The sequence below is a fragment of the Hypomesus transpacificus genome, chromosome 8 (genome assembly GCF_021917145.1).
Source record: "Hypomesus transpacificus isolate Combined female chromosome 8, fHypTra1, whole genome shotgun sequence".
Taxonomy (NCBI): Eukaryota; Metazoa; Chordata; class Actinopteri; order Osmeriformes; family Osmeridae; genus Hypomesus; species Hypomesus transpacificus.
In genome coordinates this window covers 7,926,451-7,940,349 of record NC_061067.1, presented here as the reverse complement: position 1 = coordinate 7,940,349, position 13,899 = coordinate 7,926,451, and the positions used below count along the sequence as shown (strand labels likewise).

The 13,899-nt window shown below is 43.2% G+C and overlaps 2 protein-coding genes across 2 annotated transcripts in view; both read right to left on the bottom strand.

Moving 5' to 3' along the window:
* The window catches only part of si:ch211-285f17.1 (sickle tail protein), a 99,347-nt gene extending 90,036 nt beyond the window's left edge, over positions 1 to 9,311 (bottom strand). Inside the window, exon 1 of the mRNA XM_047023367.1 lies at positions 9,028 to 9,311. Within this exon, the coding sequence (XP_046879323.1) occupies positions 9,028 to 9,097 (70 nt within the window). The 5' untranslated portion in view covers positions 9,098 to 9,311. The remainder of the gene's footprint in view (positions 1 to 9,027) is intronic.
* Positions 9,312 to 10,229: 918 nt separating this feature from the next.
* LOC124470509 lies at positions 10,230 to 12,315 on the bottom strand. The gene has a single exon (XM_047024425.1). It carries the CDS (start codon positions 11,964 to 11,966, stop codon positions 10,635 to 10,637), a length of 1,332 nt encoding a protein of 443 aa, XP_046880381.1. The 5' UTR covers positions 11,967 to 12,315; the 3' UTR covers positions 10,230 to 10,634.
* Between the last annotated feature and the right edge of the window lie 1,584 nt (positions 12,316 to 13,899).

Sequence of the window (13,899 nt, the reverse complement as noted above, 5' to 3'; positions counted from 1 at the left end):
AACCTTGGGCACCTTTCCTGATTTAGAGAGGGATCGAGAGGACAATTGAAAAGAGAGAGAGAGAGAGAGAGAAGAAGGGAAAGAGGGAAGGAAGGAAGGAAGGAAGGAAGGAAGGAAGGAAGGAAGGAAGGAAGGAAGGAAGGAAGGAAGGAAGGAAGGAAGGAAGGAAGGAAGGAAGGAAGGAAGGAGGGAGGGAGGGAGGGACGGAGGGAGGGAGGGAGGGGAATTGACAATTCGTCAAACACCCCAGAGTTGAGAACTACAGGGAACATGAAAGAGTAGACCCCAAAACTTCTATCAGGCGATAAGGCAGCCACCCAATCCCCGCAAGCATTTCAAGTCTAGTGCTGTTCAGCGTCTAGTCTCTCCACAGAGACTCTGGAGAAGGTCTGTTTGAGGTCAGGAAGGGTTGTGAAAAGTTTGACAGAACTTCACTTCAGCAATATGCAGGTGTTGAAAAGAAGAGCTTTGTGTTTAGAGCTCTCTCCTGCCAGGGTTAAATCACAAAGAACTGGGCATACTCTCCTCTCACCTGCTCTCCCCTCTCCATTATTAGTCCTCTTCCTCTCTTCCTCTCCTCTACGCTCTAAATCACCTGATTAAGTAACTCTCAGTAACTAGGGCTCTCTCTCTCACACACACACACACACACACGCGGAAACTCATATAATTGCCTTCCATTAGTCATTTCAACAGGAAATGACTTTAGAAACACACAGGTGGTCCAAACAGCTGAGTGACTCCAGCTCACCATACCACAGAGAGATAAAGGGGGTCACTTCTATCACGGACACAGCAGGTCAGCCACACATGAAAATCATTTCATTTCATCTTGGCACTGTTGGGACTTCACCCCGAAAATGCAAGTTGCAAACCTCTGGGGGAAGGTGCGTAACACACCTACACACAGCAAACATACACACACAGGCAAACACACACATTTTCATCTGCACACACACACACACACACACATCCACCACCATCTGTTTATCATTGTCTCTGAGAACTAGCATGCGAGGCCAAGTCTTTCACCATGCGGTTGGGAGCCTCACAATAGATAATTAAACAAAACTAAGAATGGACACAGAATGCCAAACAGCAAGTTACAGACAATAACTCATCATGCTAAAAAAGCACTCTAAACACTGTGTAGTGCCAGTTTACATATTGCAGCCATTGTGCTAAGCTAGTAGTAGTTTCCCAACATAAACGGCTGTCATGGATATAAACCAAACATTATGAAAATGATTGATAGGGTAAAGTGCTGTGAACCCCTAATAACCTCTTATGACCCGACAGAGAGAGAGAGAGAGAGAGAGAGAGAGAGAGAGAGAGAGAGAGAGAGAGAGAGAGAGAGAGACATAGAGAGAGAGAGAGAGAGAGAGAGAGAGAGAGAGAGAGAGAGAGAGAGAGAGAGAGAGAGAGAGAGAGAGAGAGAGAGAGAAAGAGAGGGAGGGAGGGAGGGAGGGAGGGAGGGAGGGAGAGGCACACAATCTCCATGACCTGGCCAAGAGGGCTAATAAAGCTCTCTCTCCTCCCCTAAACCCGGAAGCTTCACTATTGACGTCAGAAAGGATCTTCACTGTTACATAAATTTGGCAAAATTCTGCCAACCCTGCATCCCTGAAACAAGCTGCTGAAACTGTATGGTAAACAGAATAAAAGCTGCTCTTCCATTTCACTGGGTGTCACTGAAGCGAATCACAAAACGCACTATAAATGAGTGTGAACTCAAAGGTATTGTGGAATGTAAATGAGTGCGGACTACTACAACTAGGGAGTCAGATGGCTGGGCGGTTAGGGAGTCGGGCTATTACTCAGAAGGTTGCCGGTTAGATTCCCGGCCGTGAAAAATGACATGTGTCCTGGGCAAGGCACTTCACTCTACTTGCCTCGGGGGGAATGTCCCTGTACTTACTGTAAGTCGCTCTGGATAAGAGCGTCTGCTAAATGACTAAATGTAAATGTACAACTTATGCTATATGGTTCTCATGTGCCTGTCATCACAACCTTGGATTTAAAACTAGCTTTGAAGAGTACTCATCATCTGGGTCACCCTTTTACATTAAGGATCATGGACAAAACAAATGCTGTTCAGGGTTTTTCTTTCTTTGTATTACATTTGTCACAAGGTGGTCATCTTCTGAGGCCTTTAAACTTGTAATGTTGTATGTACATGTAAAAATAAGAAATATGATATACTGTATGACAACATGTCGAAGCACTGCAAGGTAGCCACAAAAAAAGTGAATTACATACACAGACCAAATTAACAGACCTAGCCAAAAGTGTACTTATTGTTTTGACATTGAGCTTGCTGTGTGTGATTTGGAAGAGTGCTTTTAACAAAGTGTTACCGATGAACTCTTTAGGCATTTCTCTTTAAGTGATGAGCCTTTATCTTCAGATCAAGTTCCTGGCTAGAACCAAGGCTTGTGTCAGCCCTTAATGCCTGGCTGCTCGTCTGCCAACCAAGGGTGTTCGGCATTCTGGCATACGCACAGTGCTGGGAGTCAATTGGCTTAATTGAACTGACAGCTAGCCCCAAACAAACTAACATTTGGATTAGTGCATTGGCCTCATAATGATTTCCTTTTTTTAACCGAGGAGTTGGGGGGGATGAAGTTTGTGGATTAAATGACAGTTTTTTGCTCTTTTGACTGCATTTGCTGTCATTGTTTAATTCATAATGGAAAGGAAATGTACTTTTAAAGAGAGCTCGTTACAATCTGATGAGTGAGCAAGACTGACCACACACGTACATCTGTAGGTGCTTTTTAGAGTTGATTAAAAGTGAGTGTTTGGCACTTCTGAAGTAGGCCTACACCTCCAAACTGCTTCTCAGCAGTTTTCTTTTTCTCTGGAAAACTGCTTCCTCCCTAACCCCTTCTAAGTGCTGTTATCGTCCTGCCCAATCACAAGTTTCTGTTTCACTTGTAAACGCCCACTCATACCCTGCCTCATGAACCTCACATTTATCAAGCTGACAGAAGCTGCTTACGGTTATTGACTGAGAGTGGATGCTTTCCCATTTACTTCCATCCTTAAATGTAACAGACAATACCCAAACATTCCAGAACTGCTACTGTTCTGATGTCACGTTACGTTTCCCAAACATGTCTTTACCAAAGGGGTAATGCAACACAATGTCAAAGGAAAATTATAGGTAATTCAATTGTGAATTCTCATATTGTGCGTGTGTGTGTTTGTGTTCATGGGGTCCATCCTCCCCAACAGTGATTCTGATCGTCTGACTGATTCAGAAACTCATTCAAATTTAATTGGGTAAATAACAGACTTAATGGAGTCAGCATGGGCCTAAAGACTGGCTGAGATAACACGTATCAGGTTTGGCCAAGTTAACTCACACACACACACACACACACACACAGACACACTTACACACACACACAGCTGAACACTAGCCATCTCTCCGACACCATGTTTAGTATGCTTTCATGAACATGACCTCAACAGTGTCTTAAAATGAGGGGCTATTGGACATTGTACTCATCTGTGTAGTAGAAAGCAAGTGTGCTTCCCCAAGCCCCTTTCAGAAAGAGTGCCGTCAGGGCCGGAATCACGGATCATTACTGCTTTAGAGGGGAAAGTCTGCAGACTGAGAAACATGCTGTCACACATGACCAGAAAGAAGTCAGATTCCCACTTATCACCAAATGATCCTGAGGATTATTTCAGGAACACTGCTAAAGGGGTAGGGAATCAAGATTTTGTGGCAATTTTAGACCTCTTATAAAATCGGCGTCCCGTATCAAATCAACCAGTGAAAAACCATTTTGAAACCCATCATTTCAGACCATTCTGGGATTGATTTTGTGGTTTGATTGACTGTCGATAAGCCATGTGTTCTAGCACTATTTTGGATACATATTACTCAACTTCTGAGAAATATACTGAACCTTTGTATATGAACTGGCCATGCACATTGTTGAGTATTTGCATAACCTTCAGGAGTATTTAAACTACCCGTTTTCTACCATTTCAAAGACAAAGTCAAATACTGCTACTACCAAATAAATATGGCTCAAACTAACACCACTCTCTTGAACTCTTTCATTGTTGACCAGAGAAACCATCCTCCAGAACTTCATAAATGTGGAATCCCTGAAGAGGAGCCGGCTGCACCAATCGGAGGAACATCTGGTTCCTCTTCACATTCCATCAGCATCCTATGACACCGATGGAGGGGGAGGAGGAGGAGAGATGGAGCACAGGTGGAAAGATGGGTAATTTATATCTGATCCAAGAGAGATCCACTCTAAGACAGAGGTGATGTTTTCAGAGGAAGATACCATGATTGGCCAGATCATGGTATCTTCTTCAGAGAAGAAGTCTACTCTTTTACTGTAGGGTGCTTTCATGGAATATGAACTAACGATGGAGGATATGGGGTTTGAAGTTATAAAAAAATGGAACTAGCATTTTCCTAATCCGTCAGTACTGTGCTAACAAGCATATTAACTGGAAAGGAATTCTAAAATAACTATGTAATGTGTGCTTTCTTTAAATTGTTGATGAACAGCGTAAGCAATGGCAAAATTATATTGGGTATATATATATAATGAAATCCTGTCCCACCCTGACTTTTCATTCAGCGTGTGACATCAATTTCTCACAGCTGCATCCTTTTATTCAGTCAGGCACTGATTTTGATTCCACACTGCTGCGGTTAAACTCCAGTCATTTCTAGAACTATGTGTCTGTGTTTGTTATAAACACTCCCTCTAGCTAAATGTCAACAGAATGGCCTAAGCGCTTGGTGTTACCCCGCTACTTCATAATGTCATGAAAAATGAACATCAACAGGCGAGGGAAACACAACCAAATACATTTCTAGCGTGAGCTGGCTTCGGGCAGACAGGAGAGAAATCTTCTCCGTGCTGGGGAAATAACGAGTGAGAGATCCAATTCTCCTAAATCAGAAAGTAGAGAGGATATGGAGGAGACAGCAGAAACATGAAGATGAGGAAAGTATCAGAGCAAGAGAGGACAGCTGCCACTGATATCTAGAGACAGCCCAAAGCCAGTCATTTCGTTCACACACCCCGCACAAGGACACGTTCCTGGTCCTGCTGCTGTGTGACTCCTGCCAGTGACCTCTTGTGAACTCCCGTCAGAGCTAACATCCAAACTACCACCCACACTACACACTTGGTGCCACACTGGACTTCACAGCATGCACAGTAGGTGGGTCCATTAAAAGTAAACCAACTTAACATACCTACGTCTAATGATAGGATAATTGGATACGACCAAAAAAATGATGTTAACAGAAAAAAAGGGACCGCCGTGGATATGTGACTGAACACAAATATAGTAAAGAGACAGTGAGCAAAGAGGTGGCATGTATTATTGCGTTTATAAAAACACACGGAAGCATTTGACGCACTAAAACCCACGCTTGACATGCAGGCAAGGTTGTTATTACGTTATCTGTGACAGTCGCTCCTCCTCGTCTGAGTGGATAAAACAAGAGCAAGCCTCGGCAGGGGGGGACGAGGCGACCGAGGGCACTTTAAAACATATAGCTTCACGCAGAGTAACTTAAGAGCTCTTGAGGGAGCAGCCTTAAATCTGATGTGAAAACAGCTGTTTAGCATCTCTGGAGGGTCTGGGTTAGTTCCAGAAGGGCGGTGGATCATCCCAAGTGCTCGTCCATTGTGGGGTCTTGCGCCCTGCTCCTTAAACCAGGCAGGCAGGCAGGCAGGCCATGTGTTCGGATCGTTTCACCCCCCCCATTATCGCGCTCACATGCACCACCAAGGAGAGAGTGATCAGGACGCTTCGGGTGCTGTAAGCCTGGCGCTGACTAGACTACACGTGCTATGTTTAGATGTTGAGCTCTTGTGAGGTTGTCACTCTCACCTCTTCTCAACCGTGGGTTACACTTGGGAGTTGTAAATGTTGTGTCTGGAATTTAGTATTTTGAGACAGAGACACCCCCCCACACACACACACACACACTCAATTGCAAACACACACACACACACACTAAAACATGGAACACACACAGTCTGCATTCCTAAGGCGGTAAAAAAACACAAAGTGTGATTATTTTCGCCCACACAGCACTCTTCATGTCCACTAAATGAACGCCTGGGGACCCATAAGTGAGATAGCGAGCTACGATGTTTAGAGTTACTCTCTGGACATTCTGACAAACACAACCTGTTAAGTAATTATGTTGAACAGATTTGACCTGGCCGACTATTTCAAGGCCACAGTGAGAATGCGTGCGAGTGTGTGCGAGTGTGTGCCAGTGTGTGCGGGTGAGGGTTTGACCTTGTCACTCTAAGAATATTGCATGGATATTCCGGATGTGCCAATGGCAGTGCTTCTATAAAAGTAACAAACAAACACTTGTGGGATTCTGACTGAAGCTTACATAATCCACCACCACATACCTCCAATGGCACAGGAAGTATAAATGGCCATTGGCCACGGCAATAAAACGTCCGTAACACATACAGTATATAACCAGTATATGATGAACACTGCTTTCAATAAAACACCCGCTTGACTCATTGGGTTTGTTTATTCCATCCCATTTGTCTCAGTAGAGTTGACGCCAAAACTCTTTGTCAGACTCATACAAAATGAATTGGCTTAATTCAAAGATGATTGGTTAACATGTTGGTGTATGAAACTGGATGAAGTCATAGATCCCTGCTGGGATCCAGGTGTCGTCTGATCCAAGCCCAGAGACTCTGTAACCTGATATTACATCCCCCTGTCTGAATCAGAGATGTATATTCTTGCCTTTTCTGTGGTACTCATGAGAGAGAGAGACAGGCCTGGACTCCAGTAAGCTCAGCAGCTGTGACTTAATCCTACTATGGTGAAAGAGAGAGAAGGAAAGAGAGCTGGATTTTGAAACTCGACACTGTCATCACCTGGTACTGGACCACAGGAAGAGGGGGATGGGGACAAACGAGTGTAAAAGGGTCTGGAGAAGCAGGCAGGGGAGGAGGGTGCACAATATCTGGAGCTGCTTTGCTGAAGAGGCCATTTTATCATCGCCTGCCCCAAGCCTGTAAACAACCCAAGCACTGGCAATATCACCCCTCACTGAACTCAGCACTTTTTAACCTTCGGCCCACCAAACAAATGCCCCTTTCTGGACATGACTCACAGAACCTACATTTTTATAATGTGTTTTTGGAACCTAAAATAGCATATTCATATTTCATAAGATTTCTAGTACACAATTCAAAATTCACTATTACCTGTAGACTCTTAAGCCCGGGTAAACAGATGCACCTTCTGAAACTAGTTTTGTCCACTGGTGCTTAAAAGGCACATTTGTACACTCACATACACACACACGCACACACAAACAAAAATACCGGTTCAACGACCTAATAGGACAGTGTGTCTACTCTAGAAGGATTTGAAGAACCTGGCTGACATCCACTGGGCTCTGGCTCACATGGCCTGTCACTCATCTCGTCACCGTGGCAATGGGCCCCACGTCTCACAGTGAACGCACACTGCAGCACAGAGGGGAGGTCCAGCTGGAACTATCACAAGCAAGTATAAATCACGACATTGCATTCTCTTACGGCACTACTCTGTAACACAAACATACACAGAAACAGACACACACACACACACAGAAACAGACACGCATGCACAGACACACACACATGTGCAAACAGACACACACAAACAGACACACACAAACAGACACACACAAACAGCCACACACAAACAGACACACACACACAGTCTAGCAATTGTCTCTCTGTTGCCTTCCTATCTCCGCTCTAGTTGAGTGATGCGTTGCGCAACAACGCACCCAGTAAATGAAGATAGGTTACCAGATGAGTGTCACCTCCACATCACGGCGCCCTGTGAGTGACAGACTCCCTCCTTCAGCACATCCTCTGAATCTGCCTAGGGGCCCCTACATGGGAGTGCGCTGAGCAGATTACCAATAAACTGCAAGGGCATCCGCCACTTTGAGTTGAACGTATCAGGAGATACCTACAGCCGTGTGATGAGTAGATTGACCCCTATATGCAGTAAATCAGATGAGGAGCTGGCTTGAATCCCAGGGCTGATTCACACACAGTGGGTCACAGGTGAGGGATACACACATGCACACACGTACACAACGATATCCACGTGTGCGCACACACACACACACACACACACACACATGCAATGACAGTCCAGTCATGCCTACAAAACATGACGCATGTAGTGTGACATGGCAGGCACCATCTGGCACAACCACATTTGAGCACATCATCAGGGCCTTTATACTAAGCTGGTGCAAATACAGACTCAAAGTTGAAAGGAAGTAGATGCTATTTTTCGCTAAAAGTAAAACCGGCACAAAGAAGAGTGCTATTTTGATTTAACTTTGGGAACACAAAGTTAGAGAGGTAAGAGCTTCCCTCCAAAAAGAGTGTTGGAGAGACAACAGCACTAACTTGGCAGACACCAGTAGTAACATAAAAGTGTCCACTGCTATTTGTATGGACCTGTACAATAAATATGTTGACTTGTAGACAGAGGCAGAGATTGCGGTAAAACAGTAAGTAGCCCTGTAGTCATGGAGTCAGTCAATCATTTGTGATGAATGGAATCATCATAATATTGTACACCGATTAAGATGATAATATACAGCAGCTATCCAAATATACCCAAAATGTACCCATGCATCAAGACTGCACAGTCACTAAAACACTCTGTTAGTGATTTGGGACAATCACATCAAATCAATAATTTGTGTATAGCCAATTTCTCAACAAAATCTGACAATACAGTCGGATAACGCGATCAATTTTAATAGACAGTTGCACCAGTTTAAAATGCTACAGACGAGACCAGTCTAAGCTTATCAAACATGTATGCAGATGTCATTGATCGATATTACAATAGTAAAAATTAACTAAAGGAAATGATTTCTCAAGGTCAGTGTGTAAAAGCTCAAAAAGTCAACAGCAACAGAAAATAACAGGCGACTCTTCACAAAAGCTTTTATGTTAAGCTACTTACTATGTAATTTGGGGCTTCCTTTGTGGTCACTGGAGGGAAGGTCTGCGAACTGCACCCGATGTCCCGACATTGTCGATGTCTGTTAAGTCGGGAACACGACTGCACCACGGTGGTTCTTTCGGTCGCAGTTGTTTCAAAGTATCCTACAACTTCTGAGGATGGAGCTATTTGTACTGGTTGTCTGTTTACTGATAGTCGGAAATGCTTATGCTGGCATCCAAATCCACGGTCTGTCACTGAAGTATTTTTCCTCCTCACTAGACAGTCGCAGGAGACGCCAATACTGCGGTTTCTCCGTCCACGCTCACCTTACTGTGCGCGCATAGTGAGTAGCTCTAGCTGGACCATCTACAGAGAGCAAGGTAGAGGGGCTCAAACTATCGGACTTCAACGCGATGTTGTTTCAACCTACAAACTTTTTTTCTCCAAACCACAAAAACTGCAGAATTACGTCATCACATATTACAGCTAAAGGAGGATCTCAAAATATTTGTGGATAACCGTTATGGCAAATTAAGTAGCGAAATGACCGCCCAATATCACACAGCCGAAATCTTGTGTATGGAAATAACTATTCTATGAGTTAGCTTTACCATATTTACCGTATCCTATAGATTTAAGATGTAACTTGTATTAATACGACAAACATAAGATTTTATTATTATTAATTAGATATTGATTAGTGATAATGTAATCCTCCAGCTGTCTGTCGAGTAACTTGCAATTTAAGGTCCTACCTACACTTGTGTCTTGGCAACTGACAGTGATGTATGCTCGTTAACATCAATTTTTCAATACTAGTGAGATTTTGGAATCTAACACGCCATCTACTGGTGCTGTGGAACACACCAGCAGACGGAATTAGCAGAAAAAGAGACCTGCAACTCTGACATGATCAGGCCAGTGAATTACAGAACGGAAATGAAATACGGAAGTATTAATTCAAGTCCTAATTAGACTTAGGAGGAATAACCTATTGTATCAATAGTAGTGCGTGACTGTGATTCTAATCATAATGTTGACATGTCTGTAACTAAGCTTTAACAAAATATTCCCAGGTCCATGTGTTGGACCTCATTACGTAGGATCACAGCATTCCATTTAGAAGTTGTGTAGATGCAGAATAAAAACATCAGGATCTATTGTGAATGTATTGCAAGTCTACAATGTCACAGGCTATAATAAAAACCATAGCCAGTATCTGCAATGTCAAATGTTTATTTAAAAACGATGTTGTCATTTGTGCATCAAGCACTTAAAACATGCCTAAAATCATAGAAATAGGCCTAATACTAATAGAAAATAGTATGAATTAGCTGCAATACAAATAAATAAGTGCTTAGAGCTCATGAAAATTAATAATAATCACCCCAAATGACAAGAAAAGTAGGCTACAATATGAAAACGCAGGCTCTAAAAGCCATCTGGTCTGGTCTAGACCATTAGCAAAATATGAAGGTGTGCTCTGCACTTCTGTCAAATTTGTCAAAAAACACATTACAAAAAATAAGTTAAGGCAATGTTGGAGTCACGCGGAATCAAAGTGCAACCGGTGCCTGATAAAGGGCCTATAGCCTCAGGCCAGCAGGATACATGTCACATGTAGTTTACATGGGTCCATTCTGCTCAATGTACATTTTAGACAGTGAGGCAGCCATTGACTTTGCAAGCTCTTCGTCCCGTTTTCTTTGTATTTGTGAGTGGTGGAACCAGTCTTCATATTCTGGGTTGGGAAGACATCTGTCCAGAAGAACGTCGTAGTGGCCGTTACTGAGCCAACTCAACCATATCGCAGGTTTAGACGCATCTTCTTCACCGAGATGATGCACCATGGTCGACACTGTTGGGCTCTCCAAGCTACCTCCGGTCGTCAGGTGGATGTTCACGTTAAGCATCTGACTCATTGCCAAAAGCTCCGGATAACCAGCCCATGTTCCCTCCTGTGCCGAATTTATGAGGAATTCTCCCACATCACCCTCAATAATGGGGTTAAACTCATCCAGGTGGTCGGCTATATGGTGCATTGTCTGTTCTCTCAAGTCCTTATGCATCGATTGATCTCCATAAGCTGCTTTACAAACAGCCCTGTACAGGCAGTTGCCATCTGGGATGATCTGAAATCTGTACTTGTGCTTCTCCTGGAGGTATTTGTTCTGTTTTTCTACTTCAGCCAAGTACCGTGTCACTTTTTCGTCAATGTCAGCTGGCTGTTTCTGGGGAGATGGCTCGCGTAAGACACGTAGTTCAAAGACGTGCTCAGCTGATGGAGAGTCCAGATCCCATATCACATCATCTTGCTTATCTATGATATCCTGTCCTGCCTCCGTTGCCATGACCTCCTTGCTATGCTTGTTTTCCGCATTGATAATGTCACTTTTCACGACGAAATCATTCGCAATAAGCCGTCTCATCCTTTCTTCACATTTTCTGTATCTCGGCTCCTCGTTTCCGCAATCAATCAGTGAAGTTTCGATCAACCCTGGAATTTCAACAAATTGCTCCTCTCTTCTGTTCAAGTGACCAATTAAGTCCACAGCAAGTTCAGTAGGCCTGTCCAACTTATTTACATCACGCCCCGGACTCACATCAAAGGTGTCTGGAGATGACCGTTTGCGTCTGGTCTCTTTTACAATATGAATAGGAACAGACCTCTTCACTCCGTCGGGCCGCCGAATGATTATTTCTGCATGTGATGTGAAGTACACTGGCTTCATTGAAGCAGCTTCATAACATGAAAAAGCAGACATATTGGCCACAGAGTTAGTTTCTCCTTCTGAATGTCCGTTGGTCGACGTTCGCTCACCAGTCAATTCCTGTTTATCTGTTGCAGAGGAGTTCGTTGTAGTTGTGGTCAAATCGTTGGTACCACTTGTGATCGTTTTCGAAACTTTTCGAGAGGATCCAGGGTAGTGTGTCAACACACTGCTGTACAACTGCATTTTGAAAGCTTGTCCTTTATACCTAAAGCTAGAGCCCGGAGTATTACGGAAGGATGATAGCACACACTAAAAATAAACGTTGTCATCAATAACAGTAAAGTTGTAGAGAACGTTTCCATGGACCCGAGTCTTGTTCCCGTTGTTACACAGAGGACCCCAGTTTAGCCATTTTGCGTCACCACAGTTCCCCTAAATTTAGACACGAAAAGTGTAACCGGACGCTCTCTTCTTCAGGCTCCGTCATGGTTAACGACCGAAGATGTGCCCACCATGGTAAAGGGGTAAATTACCTCAGAGAGAATGCGAAGGATTTGATGTGTCACCGAACACTGAGATCTTCGCTTGCTCCAGACAGCCACGTCAGGGCGGCGTCGTTGTAATGGAATGCGCAATGCTTGCCAAAAACGATCATGCACATTGTTACGGACCAAAATTAAATACATGATTAATGCAAATGTAATCATATAGATTTAACCCATAGCCAAGTTCCAAATCAAATTAAGAAACAGATTTACTGACTATAGGGTGTTTGTTCTCACGTTTGGACTATCGGGCCATTACCTATAGGCCTACAACTAACAGCAATCACGTTTAAAACATCAGTGATCTCTTATACATACAATGGGGCAACAGGCTATATAAATAATCATCTAAACACATTTTGACCGTCTGTTGTCTTGTTACATTACAGGCAGAATCTCCTTGGATTAGTTTCCGTAAATTCAGATTGCACTTGACTTGCAGGCTATAACCAAATAGCCAACCAGTCTACATTTTCAATAAGACTGGCTGAATTGCTGACATCCCTAACCTGGTATGTGTGCGCACAGACCACAACACAACAGATCCGACACAGACACAGCATTCGGGCAACAAATAGTCTCCCCGTGGTTCTCACTCTCTCCTTTTCAACTGTTGTCTAAAGATGTAGGGTTATTGATTCAATCAAACAACTTTGTTGTTTAAAAGTTTGGTATGAATTGTTAGTTTGATCAGTGTAATTAAAAGTAGCTCAACTGTAAAAACAAAAAGCTTTAGGCCTATCACAAGGTGTCCAGTAGAGTGCACCCTGATACCAGGAGTTGTGACGCATACGCGTTTTAGCAGCCTCAACACCTGGTGGCGACAAATTGCAGAATGAAGCCCTAAAGCTCGAAATGGAGACATAGAAAATTGCCATATTTTGGATTTCTTTTTTTTGTCACATATTCTGTATGGGAAACAAATGACTGGATCTTTATGTACCAAAATCGGGGTTGACAACATAATTTAGTTTATAAAGCGTAAAATGAAACGTGCAAATTAACAGTAGGCCTATATGCATAGTGATTTTGCAGTCGAGGAATAGGCTGTACTTGAATCGTACTCCAAAATGAACCCTAATAATGCCTGATAGCACCAATGCAAACACAATTTGACAGCAAGCGTCCATAATCCTCCTGTAATTCCATATTTCAACACGTGGGCCGTTGTTTGGCGCATTCAGTAATGTTTACTCCCGCCATCTAAATACAGAAAAACACAGGCTACTGAAAGTATCCGTTCACCAGTATGTGATTTTACGGTAGATTATGCACAATTAGATTTCCAGGAGTATACGCTGTCTTGCCATTCAAACACAAAAAACATTAACGAGATGATCGCGTCCCGTGCGTCCTACTACACTGAAAGTGATTACAAAACAGCATGACGATAACTAGACAATGCAGCTGATAAAACCTGACCTGGTAAATACGCCAATATCCTTGCCTCAAGCCTCAATTCAAATACAAATGCAACATATGTTGTAATGATAATTTTATCAGCCTAGAACTATATAATGTTGGCTAATGCATTTGTCCAGGCCAACTCTATTGCAGGAGAAATAGCCTAAGAAAAAAACTACAGTTGTTCATTTCCAATTTATTGATGGGATGAAAGGAACACTACATTA

Excerpts from the sequence above, each read along its gene's own strand:
- LOC124470509 (XM_047024425.1), bottom strand. The coding sequence starts at position 11,966 with ATGCAGTTGTACAGCAGTGTGTTGACACACTACCCTGGATCCTCTCGA.